The sequence below is a fragment of the Phyllobates terribilis genome, unplaced genomic scaffold (assembly GCF_046119375.1).
Source record: "Phyllobates terribilis strain yellow unplaced genomic scaffold, ASM4611937v1 Scaffold_5__5_contigs__length_657084704, whole genome shotgun sequence".
NCBI lineage: Eukaryota > Metazoa > Chordata > Amphibia > Anura > Dendrobatidae > Phyllobates > Phyllobates terribilis.
This window is the reverse complement of record NW_027362765.1, coordinates 575,271,333-575,290,487: the sequence shown is the minus strand read 5'-3', so window position 1 is coordinate 575,290,487 and position 19,155 is coordinate 575,271,333. Positions and strand designations below refer to the sequence as shown.

The window sequence follows — 19,155 nt, the reverse complement described above, 5'->3', positions numbered from 1 at the left end:
GACTTCTTGAAAGAAAATCCTCCACTATTGTAATGTACCAAAGTGTTTGGATAAAATTATTTTGGTTTTTCCAGTCTTACTCATTCTAAATGTGTTATGGTTCCACAAGGGTGACCTTCAGAAAGTGTACTTTTCAACTAAATATGCAATACCTCAGGGTATTTTTTTCATCTTACATTTTGGTAAGAAGATATTTTAAGGCTTTATATATTTTCAGAGCCATGGTTAGAGAAAGATTCTTTTACTACTTGAGACGTGCCTTTAATTCTGGCCTGCCATACTGCATCTCCTTTTAAACTGCTTTAAAGTGTGGATATCTTGTATGTCTTTTACAATGCTTCATTGTTAGTAGCAATAATATCAGATTAAAATTTTGGCTTGGAGAATTTCACGCTGTGAGCCCTATCGAGGCTTCAGCCTTATCTTGGTTTTCTGTCTGATGTGGTAAGAAGATGGATTCTACTATTTTTCATACCTAAAGTTTCATCTACAATAAATATGAACAATTATTTTTATCCATTTATTTCTTCATGTTCTGCATATAACTTTCATCAAGTCTTTAACTGCTAGATGTCGAGCCAATTTTGTATTTGCTTCTCTAATTTAGTATTGCCATCATATAAAAGATGCTTTCAGAGGGGAAATACATTCGAAAGAGGCCCAAAAAAGACGAAGACAAATGGGGGGGGCGACCAGAGGAGAAAACACAGAGGCTTCATGTTCAGGGGAACCTCCTCTCAGTGTAAAAAAATACCCTGCACAGTGACGCTATACCCCAGGTAGTGGGAAGACTGTCTTTTTTTCCTGCCTTGGCACAAATTTAATCAGCTGGATTCTCAACATCATAGAGTCAAGCCTAAAGTTAGAGTTGCTGGCTGTTCCTCAACAGAATTTTGTGGTAACAAAAGCCCAGAATTCTCTAGGGGAAAAGCTGACTCTGGAGGAAGATGTCCTGGAGTTGGTGTGGCTCTCAGCATAAAAGGAGAGATCAAGCATTTTCAGTTTCGGGCCCTTTCCTTCGGGCTCTCAATGGTCTCTCAAATTTTTGCGAAAATTGTAGCAAAGATGACAGCTCACGTGCGAGAGAAAGATGCAAAAGTGATACCTTACCTCAACGATTTCCTGACTGTGGCCAGTCCAGAACTCAGGTTTCAGAAATGAGAGCTACCCTGACACGTTTAGGTTGACTACAAAATTTGAAGAACTAAAAGAGCTAAGAGTACAGGTTTTCCTTGGTCTCCTTCTGGATTCAGTGAATCAGAGTTGCTGTCTCCCGGAGAAGGAGGAGGTGTCTTGCCAAGTGTCAAAACTGATAGGCATCCAGGTCACAATTCTAAGGAAGGCAATTTCATTGTTTCATTCCAGCAGAAGCATAGGTTCAGGCACACACATGCGTTACAATGTGATAGCCTGTCAAACAAGTACACACTGAAGGGGTGGATAAATGTAAAACGGTTTTTCTTTCTTTAACCACGAGAGGAGGGACTGGGTCATTGTTGGAGGCAGGAAACCTGGCCAGAGGGGTTTCCTGAACGAATCAGATATCTTGGGCTTGCCTTTCCTCTATGGCATGGATCCCAGCAGTTCTAAATATCAGGAAGACCAAGCAAGGGTAATCCCGATGGCTCCATTTTGGTCCAAGAGGCCATGGTTCTCAAGGATGAGAATGAGATTAGTCACCAAGCTGTGGATCTTGCCAGAGATTCTAGATCTGTCTCAAGGTCCAAATCTACCTCCTCAAGTGTACAACCTGCATTTGACAGCATGGAATTTGAGAGGAAGCTATTAGAAGATAGAAGGCGTTTGCCAAATTTGATCACAACATTGCTGCAGAGTAGGAAAGCTGTAATAACAAGAATCTATGGTAGCCCATGGTAAAAAATTCTTGTTAGCTCAGGAGCAGGTATACAGGATGGAATACTGGTCAATTTAATTTTGGAATTCCTCAAGAATAGACTAGAACAAGGACTGTCCACAAATACTCTTAAGGTTCAGATATCGGCTCTGGGCGGCATATACTATGATCTGGCTAGTGATCATTGGATCGCCTGGCTCATAAAGGTGAGCTGCAGGTCTAGGCTGGTTTCTAGGACAAAAATACCCCCTTGGTATCAATCTGGTAATTATGGCTCTAACCAACCCCCCCATTTGAACTCATGGATTCAATGTTTTAAGGCTCTCATGCTTAAAACTAGAATTCTGGCGGTTCTGACTTTGGCAAGTAGAGTTAGTGACATTAAAACCTTGTAACTTAATCCTCAATTTACACAGATTCTAAAAGACAGGGTAGTTTTGAAACCAGATCCAGCCTACCTTCCCAAGGTGGCATCGAAGGCTATATGAGTCAGGAAATTATGCTCCTTTCTTTCTGTGCTAATCACCATGCTGCTCTGATGCGCGTTTCGTGTAATTGCTTTCTCAAGGGGAAAGCAATTACGCGAAACGCACGTTGGGGCAGCGTGGTGGGCCCATCCTTCCTCATCATGGGAAAGCAATATACTTTATATTAAACTGCATATGCTGTTTTCAGTTTCACTTTAGGGTTAGGGGCTCTTTGGTGCTGTATCAGAATGATTGACTCTTATAAGGACTGTTCATATGGTGTATGCTGGTATTTGTGTACAATTTTGGATACTGATGTTTTCCCACCATTTCCTCCTCTCTCGACCGGCATGTATATATAATTGTTACTTTTTAATATTTCAATTTTTTTTTATTTTTAACACTTTATTGGTGGTTTGTGGCTACTCCATCAGTTGGTCTTTTTGGTGTCTACTTACAAGTATGTATACATATGAATGAGCCATTTTTGATCCCAGCTGGTAAATTGCCAGTCAGCATTCCATCAAAACGCGACAAAGTGTACCCAATCGGGATGGCCCCTAACTCTCTAGTATCTCACCTTGCTATGTGCCAACAGGTCTCAAAATAAACGGGGCAGAGAAGAACCTGTGCATGACTGTTTTTTTTTTGTTTACATGCATTACTTATTTACTTACTGCGGGGTATCTATTCATTGTTTTTATTCTAGATTTTGCCTGTTAATGGCCGCAGTGTGAGTGTTCACCTACACATTGCACTCATACCAAGACGAATGCTGGCCCATGGTTTTGCCTTAGTTTCTTGTACTTGGTACATTTATGGGTATGGCTACTCCCCTTTAGGCTGTGCATCTTGTCTATTTAGCTATTCACAGGCAGGTGCAAAAACAATAATCACATCCAGTTTCTGCTCCGCCCCCGTCTATTTTGAGGCCTTCTGGCACAAAGAGGTGATATGCTAGTTAGGGACCATCCTGTTTGGGTACACCTTGTCGTGGTGGGATGGCTTTTGATCAGAATAGTGTCAGTTAAGTACCCCATGTTTTTTTACATGTATAACTACTATTTATTTCCTTACTGCAGGGTATCTGCTCATTGTTTTTATTCTAATTTTTTTTTGTAAATGTTCACTGTGTGATAAAAATATCATTCACTTTATTTTGTCATTTAACTTTATTACAGAGATAAAATAAAACGTTAAGTTTTATTAATTTTGCACTCTAAACCATTTTCTGTTACCAGTGCAATTTTTCTGTTAGTGGAACTTGTGTGAGAGCCTGTTTGTTACTGGATAAGTTCAGTTTTATTGGCAACATTCTGGCATACAAAATTCTGGCATTTTTTTCTACCAATTACTCACTCATGTACTGAGCAAACAGATACATAAAAATGACAGAAAGACCCAGGGAATTCTCATTTATTTGCAAGTATGTTTTCAAACAAGAGGCCAGTTTGCAATAAAAAACAAAACCAATCTGGACAACAACAGTGGGAAATAGATCTAGATTTATTAATTGAAAAACATCTGATACAGGGATTAAAATGAAAAACAAAACATGATGAACATTCTGCCAGAAGAGGCACTTCTTACAATTATATATAGAATTTTTACTACAAATGTACATAACTGTTGTCATCGAGCTGATCAGAGAACTGACTGGATGCAGTAAACGGCTATCAACATCAGTCATTTAACATTCATCAAACGACCAATATCAAGAATTAAAGGAAATAAATGTCCAGTGCAAATAAAGTTATCAGGTTTTATTTTTTTTTTTATTATTTTGCCTTTTCTCAATGGAAGGGCCCAACAAATCGTTTATCTATCATTTCATTTGCATAACCAATTAATGGCTTGGAAGTGAATGGTGTCGATGACATTACAACCCCACACACCGGCCTGGGTAAGTTCATGCCACTGCAGAAGTATCCCCAAATCCTGCATTTAATTAGAAGACCAGGCTTGTTTAAGTGTAAACTAAAGAAACAGAAAGGAGCAAATAAAATTAGACAAATATAGTTGGATATGACAAGAATCAAACCAAAATGTCTTCATTTTGGCAAAGAGGTATACATACTAAATTACTATAATACTACTAGTGATTTAAAGTATTAAAAGGTCATTCCTTCAAAACACTGCAGATTAAAAGCACTATCCAAAAATCTTCTTAGTTCAACATGATGGGTGTTTTTATTGCCTGTGGCAGGTGCAGCAGCTGGGTCACGACCAACATACCTAGAAAAAGAGACTACGTTAAAATCAAAGATTGAAAATTATATTCTACTACTGAAATTATATTACTGACAAATTCTACAGAACTCAACATATCAACCATTAAACCTAGACTTTCTTTTTTTCAGTGAACTCCCTGTCTTTCTGATCTAATAGTGGAGATAACTGGGGTGCTAAGGTAAAAAGAGGCTGCTCATACTGCTGTCCACCCTTTATATCTGATCTAATACTGGAGACACCAGGGGTGCTAGGTAAGAAGAGGCTGCTCACACTGCTGTCCTCCCTTTATATCTGATCTAATACTGGAGATACCAGGGATGCTAGGTAAGAAGAGGCTGCTCACACTGCTGTCCTCCCTTTATATCTGATCTAATACTGGAGACACCAAGGGTGCTAGGTAAGAAGAGGCTGCTCACACTGCTGTCCTCCCTTTATATCTGATCTAATACTGGAGACATCAGGGGTGCTAGGTAAGAAGAGGCTGCTCACACTGCTGTCCTCCCTTTATATCTGATCTAATACTGGAGACACCAAGGGTGCTAGGTAAGAAGAGGCTGCTTACACTGCTGTCCTCCCTTTATATCTGATCTAATACTGGAGACACCAAGGGTGCTAGGTAAGAAGAAGCTGCTCACACTGCTGTCCTCCCTTTATATCTGATCTAATACTGGAGATACCAGGGATGCAAGGTAAGAAGAGGCTGCTCACACTGCTATCCACCCTATCTGATCCAATACTGAAGATATCTGGGGTGCGGAGATAAGAAGAGTCCGCTCACACTGCTGTCCATCCTATCTGATATAATACTGGAGATACCAGGAGTCTTAAGGTAATACAAGGTTAGTCATACTGCTGTCCACCATGTCTATCTGATCTAATACTGGAGATACCAGGGCTCTCGAGATAAGAAGAGGCTGCTCAAACTGCTGTCAGTGTGAGCAGATTGTAAGTTGCTAATTAAAGTTGTCTAGGAATTTATTTACAATGAAATCTTTAATTATTTGTTGTCTATTCTTGGAGAACCCCTTTAAACCCTTCCAGACATTGGATGTACTGGTATGTCCAATGTTAGGTGCCCATCTCCAAGACAGGCTCAGGAACGGAGCCTGCACCATTCCCGGAAGATAACGATTGAGATCTGCTTGTTGCTTTTAATTAATTAAATACAGCTGTCACGTCTCATCACAGTGAAATTTAAAAAACATGAGGTTCGATGGGTGCACCATTCCATGAGCTCATCTCCCCCTTCCGAGGCATGATCGTGGGATGCCTGCTGGAGGCCCCTGTGCTGCAATGATGGTGCTCCTGTAAAGACCAGAATGTGGCTGGCTGTAACGGGTCTGGGAGGCGGAACCTCTGGGCTACTATACAAGGGAGCGGTCCTTGTAAGGGAGCGGGTGGCGACCAGGCAGGCAGTCACAGCAGGTGACCGGGACAGTCTCTGGGTGTACGGGCAGGAGGTCACGGCAAGTGATCAGGGCAGTCTCTGGAAGAACGGGCTGGAGGTCACGGCAAGTGACCGGGGCAGTCTCTGGAAGAACGGGCTGGAGGTCACGGCAAGTGACCGGGGCAGTCTCTAGGTAAAGGGTAGGTACGACCTGTGATGGCTGAACCTCCAGGTAGGCTAGCAAGGCAGATGAAGGATGTGTGCTCCCAGGTGAGCAAGCGAGAGTCTCTGGAATAGCAGGTGGTCACAGCACGTGACGGCGGAGCCTCCAGGTAGGCAAGCAGGCAGGTAGCGGAGAAGCGCTCCCAGGTGAGCGGGCAAGAGTCTCTGGAATAGCTGGTGGTCCCAGCACGTGACAGCGGAACCCCCGGGCAGGCAAGCAGGCAGGTAGCGGAGAAGCGCTCCCAGGTGAGCGGGCAAGAGTCTGGAATAGCTGGTGGTCACAGCACGTGACAGCGGAGCCTCCGGGCAGGCAAGCAGGCAGGTAGCGGAGAAGCGCTCCCAGGTGAGCGGGCAAGCTGGTCCATAGACAGACTGACCGGAGTTGTAAGGCAGACTGTCGGACCTCAGGCAAGCAGGCAGGTAGCTGATGTGCGCTCCCAGGTGAGCGGGCAAGTTGGTCCTTAGACAGACTGACCGGAGTTGTAAGGCAGACCGTCGGACCTCAGGCAGGCAGGCAGGTAACAGGAAATCAGGCAGGATTAGGACAGCAAGCTGGCAGGAATCTGGCAGGTAACTGGCAACGGGACCTGAGGGCTGAAGCAGAGTAGAACGGTGCAACAACATTGCTCGGGCACCTCCATTTTGGAGGAGGTGCCTTATATATGGTAAAGTCCTCCGGCCATTGGCCGGGGACTCCTTAGGACGGCGCGCGGCCCCTTTAAGAGGGAGGGAGGGCGCGCGCGCGCGCCCTAAGCACAGTGGCCGGGAAGGAGCGCGCGCTGCCAGCAGAGCGGGAGAGGGACGCCGGGCACGGAGCAGAGCGGTGAGGGGAACAGCGTCCCTGCCTAGCAGAGGGCAGGGACGCCGGCACTACACTGGCCTTCATAGGAGACTATCATTTCTATTTTATACTGTGGTATTGCAGTATATAAATAACCAAAGAGAGAGTTGTGCCACGAAAAAAGAAAAAAAGGTACAACTTGATAAAAATGAAATTTTTATTATCAGAATTCATTAAAAAACACATGTATATAGTTATGCTTATATGATGCCTCAAATTAAACTTCTTTGAAAATTAATAAAAAGATTATTAGTACTTCCACAAGTTATATGTAATTGGATTGACTATTGTTACTATGTTCAAATATTTGTTCATCTAATTATGCTGGTTTTGCAGAGCCAAGATGTATAAATAACTCACGTTTAATGCTTCTTAAGGTTGGGGGCTGGAGAACTGTGTTTCTCCAAAGTTTGCCTGGTTGTTTTTTTCCTTTGTATGAATCTTTATAAAGCCCAGGGTGTACTAATACGTATCTGCGCCTTGGGACTTAAGAGCCTGATACATATTAGTATGCCCGGTCTTTAATGCGGCACCGCGACCAAAGTAGCGGTGATCGCATTAAATTTCCGTCGCCATCTTACCTCTGGGTAGATGGCGCCGTCATCCCGGTGGGTGTCGCCGCCCCCCCCCCCCCGCACCAGCGATCAAATCTGAACAGCCAATCACAGCATTTGTCACTGTTTCCGGCAATCTGATTGCCGAAGCAGTGATCTGCAGCCTAGGATCGGTGCTCCTAAGAGCACCGATCCTAGGCTGTTGCTAGGAGACCCCAGCCCTGGCCCCAAAGTGCTAAGATCGGTGAGATCACCGATCACATGGGGCGGTGACCGGCTTGTGACCTGCCTGTCACCACCCCATGACCCCCTGTAATGACTGTAAAGCCCCCCAGACTGCTGTGATTCGGGCGATCGATGATGACATTGATCGCCCCAATCAGAGTACCTGAATACAGGTGACCTCCCTTTGACCCCCTGTGGTGCATGCTCTGCCCCAGCCATGTCTGATTGGTGCGATCAATGTCACCAATCAGATGGCTGGGGCAGAGCATGCACCACAGGGGGGTCACCTGTATTCAGGTAATCTGATTGGAGCGATCGATGATGACATCGATCGCTCCAATCAGATTACCTGACCGGGAGGTGACCGGCCTGTTACCACCCTATCACCCCCCTGTGACCGCCCTGCAGACTCTCACACTTGGTGAGGATTTCTACAGAGCGGTCAAGTCTGATCTGTCTGTCGCTGGGCCTTGTAGTGCCACAGAATATTCTGTGACACCACAAGACCATCTTCTCACCTGCTCCAATCCCTGCTGCTGCTCCTGGATCTTCTGCTCCGGCGTCCTGGGTCTCCTGCTCCTGACTTGCTGTAGTTCCTGCTCCAGAGCCTGCAGCTGATCTTGCTGAAGAACAGAGAAGACTAGTCCATCTCTGTTCTCCCCTCATCCACCCCAATCCCCCCTCTTTTTATCCCCCTTCCCACCATTTTTTTGGTGTGTCCTGCAGCGGTCTCCAGCTCCGGTCCCGGTCTCCAGCGCCGGACTTCCGGTCTCCAGCGCTGGGCTCCCGGTCTCCGTCTTCTGTTCCAGTCCTGCTGCTGATCCTTTGGTAAGTCCATCTCTGATCTCCCCTCATCCACCCCAATCCCCCTCTCCCCACTCCCCCCCGTCTTTTTACCCCCCTTCCCACCCCAGTGTCCCTGTTAATTCTTTCGGTTCTGGTCTCCAGCTCCGCGCTCCCGGTCTCCAGCTCCGGGCTCCCACTCTGGGTTCAGTCTCCTTCTCCTGTTTCGGGCTCCCGGTCTCCTGCGCCGGTCCTCCTGCTGATCCTGCTCCAGAGCCTGCTGCTGAAAGAAGAACAGAGACGACTTTGGTAAGTCCATCTCTGATCTTCCCACTCCCCACATATCCGTGCGCACATCCAGCAGCTGCCGAGTGTTGATCGGTGACATAGTTCACCAATCCACACTCGTGCTCGCTGTTTGCACCAAATACAGTATTTCCTTTTTCCACACACTCTAAATAAAGTACTGACACACACGCACCACATACATAACAAAAAATATTCCACTCATCCCAAACGCACTGTTCAGCGGAGGAGGCATACGCTTTTCTTGCCTCCAACACTGACAGCGAGGATCCCACATTTCTTTATTTTTCCGACTCCTCGTCGTCTTCCTCCTCTTCTTCCTCTTCAGGTGCTCCCATATGGACCTCGCCCCCCGAAAATTATGAGACACTGATTCCTGATTTTGTGGTGGAATCAGGAATCAATTTTGACACCATCGGCCTCACAGAAATAGACTTTTTCAAAGTCTTTTTCTCTGAGGATTTTGTAAACCTCATGGTGGGCCAAACTAATTTATACGCTTATCAATTTTTGGAACAAAACCCCTCTTCATCATTTTCTAACTGGTCTCCTGTAGACGCAGTAGAAATGATGAAGTTTTGGGGCCTTGTCCTTCATATGGGGATCCTGAAGAAGCCAGAACTTCGGCAATACTGGAGTGTTGACGTTTTGTATAATACTCCAATGTTCCGAATGGTCATGACCCAGACACGTTTTCAGGCCATCCACAAGTTCTTGCATTACCACGATAATGCAAGGTGTCCTGCACGCGATGACCCGAACTTTGATCGTCTTTTCAAAGTTCGGCCTGTCATCGAACATTTCAACAAGTTTGCTGAAGTGTACGTGCCCCAAAGGGACATCTGCGTGGATGAATCCTTAATCTCTTTAAAGGGGCGGCTTGGATTCCGGCAGTACCTGCCCAGTAAGAGGGCCAGGTACAGAATCAAGCTGCATAAACTGTGTGAGAGTACCTCAGGGTACACTCACAAGTTTAGATTTTACGAAGGGTAGGACACTTGGATTGAACCCCCTGAATGCCCCCCTGTTCTGGGAGTGAGTAGGAAAATTGTGTGGGACTTGGTGCACCCACTGCTGGATAAAGGTTATCACCTGTATGTGGATAACTTTTATACCAGTGTCCCTCTCTTCAAGACGTACCGCAGCCTGCGGTACTGTCCGCAAAAATCAGAGAGGCCTCTCAAACACGCTAATTGGGCAGCTGCTCAGAAGGGGTGAGAGTAGAGCCCAATGTAGCGACCACCTGCTGGTGGTCAAGTACAAGGACAAGAGGGATGTCCTTTTCTTGACCACCATACATGGTGATGGCAGCACCCTCAGCACTGTACGAGGTTCCACTACACAGGTCGCCAAACCAGACTGTGTAGTGGGGTACAAGTAGTACATGGGGGGAGTTGATCTCTCTGATCAAGTCCTCCAGCCGTACAGTGCTTTGAGAAAGGCCACAGTATGGTATAAGAAGCTGGCCGTGCACATTGTTCAGATGGCAATGCACAACGCTTTCCTTCTGTCACAATGTGCAGGCCAGACTTCTACGTCGTACCGTCACTTCCAGGAGACAGTTATCAAGGCCCTGATATTTGGCAGCGGTGACGGAGCGGGCCCCAGTACCTCCGGAACTGAAGAACCTTGAATTGTACCAGACCAGCATTTCCCGGGGCAGATCCCTCACAGCGGAAAAAAAGGTAAGTCACAAAAGAGGTGCCGAGTGTGTTATAAAAGGGGAATACGCAAGGACATCATTTATCAATGTGACACCTGCCCCGACAAACCTGGCCTGTGCATGAAAGACTGCTTTAAAAGGTACCATACTTCCATGCACTACTAAATTAATTTCTGACGTATGACAACCTAATGAACACAACTGACGTAGTGTTCGTCAGGTTGTCTTACGTCAGTTGTGTAGTGTTTAGGCACATCAGGGGCTCTGAGAACGTGACATGATGCCCGCAGACCGTTCCCTCAAAGTCTGCATTCCAAAGCGTCACTCCTTTCCTTCCGAGCCCTGACATGCGCCCAAACAGTAGTTTTCTCCAACAAATGGGGTATCAGCGTACTCAGGAGAAATTGCACAACTTTTGGTGTCCAATTTCTCCTAGTACCCTTGTGAAAATAATAATATTGCGGCTAAAAGATGTTTTTTGTGGAAAAAAAATTATTTTGGCTCTACGTCATAAACTTTTGCAAAACACTTGGGAGGTTCAAAGTGCTCACCACACATCTAGATAAGTTCCCTGAGGGGTCTAGTTTCCAAAATGGGGTCACTTGTGGGGGGTTTCCACTGTTTAGGTACATCAGGGGCTCTACAAACTCGACATGAGGTCCGCTGTCAATTCAAGCGAGTTTTGCATTGAAAACATCAATTGGCGCTCCTTCCCTTCTGAGCCCTGCCGCGCACCCAAAACAATGGCTTTCCCCCACATATGAGGTATCGGCGTACTCAGTAAAAATTGCACAACTTTTGGGGTCCAATTTCTCCTGGTACCCTTGTGAAAATAAAAAATTGGGGTCTAAAATAAAATTTTAGCGAAAAAAAGTTAAATGTTCATTTTTTCCTTTCATGTTCAATTAATTGGAGTGAAGCACGTGAAGGGTTAATAAACATCTTTAATGTGATTTTTAGCACCTTGAGGGGTGCAGTTTTTAGAATGGTGTCACTCTTCTGTATTTTCTGTCATAAAGGCCCCTCAAAGTCACTTCAAATATGATGTGGTCCCTAAAAAAATGGTTTTGTAAATTTTGTTGTAAAAATGAGAAATCGCTGGTCAACTTTTAACCCTTATAGCTCCCTAACAAAAAAAAAATTTGGTTCCAAAATTGTGCTGATGTAAAGTAGACATGTGGGAAATGTTATCTATTAACTATTTTGTGTGACATATCTCTCTGATTTAAGGGCATGAAAATTCAAAGTTTGAAAATCATGAAATTTTCTAAATTTTCGCCAAATTTCCTTTTTTTCACAAATAAACACAAGTGATATCGAAGAAATTTTACCACTATCATGAAGTACAATATGTCACGAAAAAACAATCTCAGAATCAGGGGGATCTGTTGAAGCGTTCCAGAGTAATTACTTCATAAAGTGACAGTGGTCAGAATTGTAAAAATTGGCCTGGTCATTAACGTGCAAACCACCTTGGGGGGTAAAGGGGTTAAATTGTACTGACCCAGAGACTTATATTGGCAGGTAATTTTTTACAAAAACAAAACCCAAAATACAATTGCGGAATTGCATTTTTTGTGCAATTTCACTGCACTTGGATTTTTCCCCAGTTTCCAGTCCAGTGAATATTACAATGGTGTCATTCAAAACTACAATGTGTCCCACGAAAACAAGCCCTCATATGGCTATGTCAACGGGGAAAAAAAGGGATAGCTCTTGAGATAAAGAGGAGGGAAACATGAAAACACCAAAACCAAAAATCGTCCCATCAGGAAACTTGCGTTTTGGTTAAAGCACTATAAAATACAGAGCACTTATACTCCCATCTCAAAAAAGTGTTTTGTTTTACCTCTATAGAACATTGTTACGCTAACTGCACAGTTGTACTGTAAGGATTTTAGGAGCTGTATAATCCAAGAATAACCTGCGAAGAATACGTGAAAACCCTTACTGTGGTTTGCATCTGCTTAACCAAGTCAAAAAATAATATCCCAAAGTATCTATATGCATATATTTACCAAATTGGTCTAGTATGATTCAAAATGGTGAGGAATCGGGGTTGGATGTAATCATAGTAACCCATATTTTTGTGCTCCTCCTGGCACCACACCAATTCTGCATTGTGATACTTCGCAACTTCTTGATTCACCAAGTCAAATGGAAAGGGAGCTATCTGCAATATAAAAGTGATAGCAATAAATGTTAAAGGAGTGTTGTAATCTTCCGTGCTGATGATTGTCAGGTCAAACCAGCAGCAGGTCTGCACAGGTGGTCCGAACTGTGCGCTCTCCCATGCAGCAAGCAGATTCAGGGGCGGAGGCTGGCCGGATATAGTGATAAGACAAGCTTCAGAACAGCGCTAGCATGCTTTAAAGCCTAGACCTGCAAGCAGAACGCAAGCTTCTAGGCCACCAAGACGGCAGGGTGGCCAGTAACCTAGGCAATGAGCAGTAAACTATAGAATTATAAGTCTATCTGTTCCTGAGAACGGAGAGGATTTTTAATAAGCCATAAATTGCTAAGTTGCTTATGCTTACAAGAGCATTGCAATATTAACTGTTTAACTACTTGAGACAGCACCCTTAAATTGGATGGCACTCGGCCATCTCAGCACTACTATAAGCTGTGAATGGAGCAGTGATGCACAATGCTTGACCTTCATTCAGGCAGGGCACTACAAGATCCCTCTTCTCAGAATCGGTGGGGGTCCCAGTGGTGGATCCCTTAGCAATCAACAAGTTATCAATTGTCCTGTTGATTGGTGATAACTTTTTAACTTGGTACAAACATTTTAAAGAGTATATTAATATGGCAGATTTTCCCATTCGTCTGAATAGGGCATACAGAAATCCATGGGGTTGAAGCCAAGACAACCCCAATTAAATGAATGGAATTAATCTGCTACATTTGAATTCATGGACATTGTACGACTCGACATCCGTGTACTACTCCCGACTAGTCAGGCCCATGGAGCATTATACACGCTGCTAACAAACGGGGATCTAGGAGCCTTCTCCAACAAAACACTACTATTTAGGACAAAGGACACTAACACAAATCTGAATGACATAAAATGACACCCAGACATCTTCTCTTCATGTTCTCCATATGTTCCCATGCATCTGCTTCCCTCTACCATTCCAGTATTTTTCGGCTCATACATCTTAGCTCCATCTACATAAGTATATCTTTGCTGACAGGCTATCCACCTAATAAAAAATTAAGTTTCTGATTAGCATATTCCTGCCTTGTAACTAATCGGGGTCGATACATCCAGTACGTAATTGTATTAGCATGACAGAAAAATATCCTATTTTCTTGTCACATGTGGCCCGATAATTCATTTGTAACAAATCTTGCTGTCAAAATATTCTGTGCCAAACAGATTAAGGCCGAGAAATATGTTACCTGCTCCAGCCTTGTGATTGCTACTTGGCTTTCCAACTGTTTTTGATGTCTTTCCTTGACAAGCTCATAATAAACCTTCCCGGTGCAGAAAATGACCCGTCTCACATTCTGAGGATACTGACAAGCTGTTCCACTTTCCGGAATCGCACGGCGGAAGACGGTGCCTGCACAATAAATAATGAAACCAATAGTTAATGCTGCAGAATAAGCAAACATATCGGCACGTGGCAAAACAAAGTCAAATCTGCAATAAGCAGAGTATACGGTATTCAGAGTATGGACGCTCACACTGCCCCATGGTGCGGCATTCATACATTCATATAATGGATCAACTCCGGCTCTCTTCACGGTATATAATAACTACGACACTGATTATTATTACCACAACCACTTTTGTTTGAATCTCTTCCATTAATACTTTAACTCTTCAAAAGGACCAAGGAATTTTTCTTTCTTGTGTTCCATTTTTCCCTCACCTGCTTTCAAAAGCCATAACTTTTTTTTTTTTTATTTTTCGGTCAACATAGCCGTATGAGGGCTTGTATTATGGGGGGGCAAGTTGTAGTTTTGAATGACCCTATCGATTCTCCCATACAATGTGCTGGAAAGCAAAGTGGGGTGGAGTGGTGAAAAAAAATGCAATTCCAGAGGTTTTTTTTGTTTTTGGGAGGGTGGTGTTTTTATGGTTTTGTTGGTGCAGTAAAAATTACCTGGAAGCTTAATTGTCTAGGTCAGTCCGATTGCGAAGATGCCAAATATACACAGATTTTTTTTCTATGTAAGTGATGAAAAACAAAATTCTGAATATTGTAAAAGAAACCGTTTCTTTTGCTTTTTGTCACCATTTTACAGGTCCCATAGTATTTTTACATTTCTGCTGATGCGGCAGAGAGATTTTTATTTGCGGATAATATTATTTACACCAATTTCATGAACGTATCATGGTGTGATTGGTTATTATTGAGGAGTTTTTTTTAGGGAGGAGAAGTGATTAAAAATAAATAAAATAACACGCAATTCTGGATTTTTTTCACTTCACGGTGTTCTAGGGGTTAATTACCATAGTATTGCAGTATATAGTAAGAATCTTGGTCTCCTATGCCACCAAGCTTAAGGGTGAGCTTCACAGGAGGACCGAGATGGCAGTGACTGGGGCCTTCAGCAGGCTACCGGCTGTCATAATAACCAATTGGTCGTCCCTGGATCTTGTTTGGGCCAATGGAAGCCGATGGCTGACAACAGCATTTCAATGGTTCACATCAGCAGCCAGAGGTCTGTTCCAGCTGTTGGAGACAGATAGGGGCTATATAACATAGCCAGCATCAGTCGAGTGTGTTTCCAGGACGTTAATGCGGGAAGGCATTAAAGCGGTATGCCATCACTTGATTAAATGTGAATAATCCTTAGATTATAGAACTTTTTCTATTAAGAATTTTTTATGTATTTATTTTAAAATTTTACTGGATGCAGATTTTTTTCTATACAATGATCTCAATCCAAAATGCAGTTTAACTCCTTATATGCCGTGGTCAATAGTCACCACGGCATTTAAGTTGTCAGACAGAAGGGGCGCCCGTCTGTCACCCCATCAGCTCACACAGCATAATAATGGGGGGGGGGGGAGATGTTGGCAGGCAGCCTGATAGATTACAACCTCTGCAAAAAAAAAAAAACCTGCCTATGTGGCTAAAATATTAAAGTATTGCTATCTATTTTTCAAGGAATCACAGTTCCCTAGGACTACGAATCACATCCCCTTAGGTAAGATTACAAGAAAATATCATTATTTACATATGATAGAATATGGAAAAAGACCTTGTTTTTTTTCATTTGACTCAAAAAGGCTTAATAGCATTTTTTTCAATTATTTGTAACTCATAATGGTATTGTTAGAAAAATTAAAACTTATCCCACAAAAACCCACAAACCCTTCTAAAGCTATACGAATAAAATGGTCCTGGCTCTTTGAAAGCATGCATGGGGGGAGGGAAAGAGTTCATAAAGGTCAACACTGGCTGTTTTTTTTTTTTTAGGGTTCAAGCGTTGGATTGATATTTATAGCAAGAACCATGACACAGCTGATGGATTGGGGATTATTGTGTAGAGAGCAGGAAATACCTTTTTATTGTAATATTTTTAACTACAGATTACTGAAATATAACTTTTTACCAACCTGTTTTCAGTTCTTCAAAACTTGATTTTGCCTCTGGGTGCCTCAGCAAAGACTTTGGTGTAAAAACAATGAGCTGAAAAGAAGATTCAGAATATTAGCAATCTGTAAACACTTGTACAATTGTCTTCCCTTGTACAAGAGTGTAAGCTACCGGCTTGCGAAAAGGCAGTAAAATCTGGCGCCTGAGGACATGAAAGTAGCTGGCAGGCGTTGAACAGTTCACCACAATCCAGTTGCAGTCATACAGTTGGGTCACCTCATAATCCTGGGTAAATTCCTACCAAAAGAAAGCAAATAAAAACACATAAATCAACGACTGATTTGTTGGAGTAGGTTGATCAATGGTAGAAGCTGCCCACACCTCAGCTGAATGTCATGTAGAAGTAACATGATCAGGAGTAACCTACAGGCATTTCATTATACAATAACCAAACTGATATTGGAAAAATATTGCACAAACAAAATGTAGCATAGCTCAAAAATAATGAATTTTTAAGGCTGGTACATTGAGAAAATAAGGCCACGATGGAATGCGGAATAGCACTGGACAAATCGACTTACAGGATAAGCATCACAGTCATCATTGCTCATCTGCAGGAACCTTTCGGGTCTGGCTGAAGAATGCTCTGGCCCCTGGTAATAGTATTAAGAAGAAGAGTTTAAGAATGCTTGTCTCAGAATCACATTATTGAAAGCAAGGGAAAAGCAGCAGCATTAAAGGCTTCTAGGAAGCAATTTATTCTGGTGCAACAGGAGATGTCCCTCAAGAAATATGAACTACCAGCTGGAAAGGGTAGCCAAGGTTATCATTAGAAAAAAAATGAAACTCAATTTGTATACCATTGAGATTCACTAGACTGGTTAATACATTGGAGAATCACTTTGGGATGAATCATGTACTCAAGTGACATTAATGTATTGAGAGGTTAGAAAAGAACATGAAGGGTAATATATGCACTGCTTGTAATGAAAGAAATAGAACATGTACTTACAAAATGCTGTAATGCAAAACTAATGTCTTTGCGTCTATTACAAGGGCCATCATGGTAGTGATATGCAGAGAGTAAGCGTGTACAGCTCTCATAACCATAGCTATACAGCTGTTTCACAAGGACAACATACCGATGTGTTGTTATATAATTTGCTGCGGAGCTAAAACCCCGTCCACCATGAGGAAAATAGTGGGCAGTCACATATTTCTGCAGAACAAATGTAGTTTACCCTATGGCGCCCTTCTAAGTTATTATAATCATGTATTATGGTCACCCAGTAATTCAGAGATCCGCCAAGTCCTCCAGAGTGGGAGAGCTTTAAGCAGCGAGTCTTCCTTTGAGCCTATATAGTGCTATCCTGAATACCCAGCACCCGGATGACAGCATTTTGAAGATTTCTTTTGTTTTCAAGGGGCCCTTTGAAAAGGCCAATGGGGAAAATTGTGTTGGATGTTGTATGCACCTACTGGTGTCATTGCGATCCTGTATAGTGCCGTAATCTGGGCCTACATACTGTATGCCTCATGTGATTCATCATCTACATAGAATACAAAGTGCCACACTATTGTAGGTGCAAGAAAAAATTCTGAAAGTGGGGTGTGGTAAATCAGCAATTGGGATAATATGTTCTCAATTTGTAATATTAAGCCAAAGTAAAACCAATAGGTTATCCCCACATATAGTATGTCCTGGAGCCGCAGTAAACACCATCAAACCTATACGAAATATAAAGGACAGTAGTCCCTGTAATAGGCATATACATATGTATAAAGATAAGCAAGCCTAATGGAAATAAGTATAGGATTCCATAATATAATAATTGTCCAGGGATATCCTCATATGGTAATGAAAATGTTTTGTGCCTAAACCAGAATGAGAAAGCTTTTTTTTCACTGAACTTTATGTACATGCATAACAGAGACAAAAGGACAGTGAAAAAAAACGCTGAAAAAACGCACTAAAAAAAAAAAAAAAAAAACCCAGTGTATTCTTTGAGGCATCCTTTGTCTTTTTATCGCTTGTTTATGTTTTTATAAAATATGCTCAATAAAAAATGTTTTTATAAGGAGTGCAGAGTAATTGCACCTTCTCCTAAATGCCTAGGACGATCGTCTGTGGGATTTTTGTGCTAGTACGTATAGATCATGTGCTTTTTTTAGGTGGATATTTTATTTTTGGCTATATAATTATACTTTTCTTGTAGGGTAACACCATTCTAATAGACCATTTCTAACTGCCATTATATGGGAGGCTGCCTCAAAGTTCCACTATATATTTTATCTGTTTAATTACTCACTGTTCTGGAAAAAAAATAGGTGGAACCAAGCAGTCATGATAAAAAGCCACTGTGGATTCATAAATTATTCACGAGTTTACCCTCCTGGGGCACTTAGCCTTTATTAACGTCCCCACTGTGTAAATCAGTCAGCAGCTCTGTATGATGAGCAGATGTGAGATCAGCATTTCCTCACCATTCCTTCCATGCCATGAGGTAGTAGCAGCACGATTCCGTTGTGACGCACCCACTTGGCCTGTCCAGGGCTGATAAACTGGTCAATTATACATTGTGCAGTGTTGTGAAAGTCACCAAACTGAGCTTCCCACAATACCAAGGCATTAGGACTAGCCATGGCAAAACCAAGCTCAAAGCCTAAAAGCAAAAGACAACTTATTAGAGAATTAAGTGGTCATGGATATTTCCAGCTCTGGTACTTGAGATATTATAATAATGCATTTGATATCAAACAGGGTGGTCCAAAAGTAGGTGGACTGAAAATGTAATAAGGTTATGAAGGGGGAGATTTATCAAACACTAAATTGCAGCCGCCTGTCTGGATCATCCTCCAATAAACCATGAATTAGACGTGGACGATAAGCTTTCCACCCAATAGATTTCAGAAGCTCGTGAAATTCCCAATTCCAAAGAGGCTCTTCTGTGGACTTTTTTGGACTCTGAACAAATATTTCAGCAACAAGTTGTTTATTATCTTCTGTACAGACTGTTTTGGGTCGACCAGTTTTTGGAGCATTAAGGATTGAGCCAGTG

The 19,155-nt window shown here is 42.8% G+C and overlaps 1 protein-coding gene across 2 annotated transcripts in view; it reads right to left on the bottom strand.

Moving 5' to 3' along the window:
• Positions 1-3,832: 3,832 nt before the first annotated feature.
• OGDHL (oxoglutarate dehydrogenase L) overlaps positions 3,833-19,155 on the bottom strand; it is a 117,887-nt gene continuing 102,564 nt past the window's right edge. The window contains exons 17-23 of one of the 2 annotated variants that reach the window (XM_073685962.1): positions 18,581-18,759; positions 16,678-16,749; positions 16,268-16,393; positions 16,117-16,189; positions 13,944-14,107; positions 12,554-12,708; positions 3,833-4,557 (exon numbers count right to left, since the gene is read on the bottom strand). In XM_073685962.1, the coding sequence (XP_073542063.1) occupies positions 4,434-4,557; positions 12,554-12,708; positions 13,944-14,107; positions 16,117-16,189; positions 16,268-16,393; positions 16,678-16,749; positions 18,581-18,759 (893 nt within the window). In that variant the 3' untranslated portion in view covers positions 3,833-4,433. The remainder of the gene's footprint in view (positions 4,558-12,553; positions 12,709-13,943; positions 14,108-16,116; positions 16,190-16,267; positions 16,394-16,677; positions 16,750-18,580; positions 18,760-19,155) is intronic. The other variant, XM_073685963.1, reaches the window with a different exon arrangement.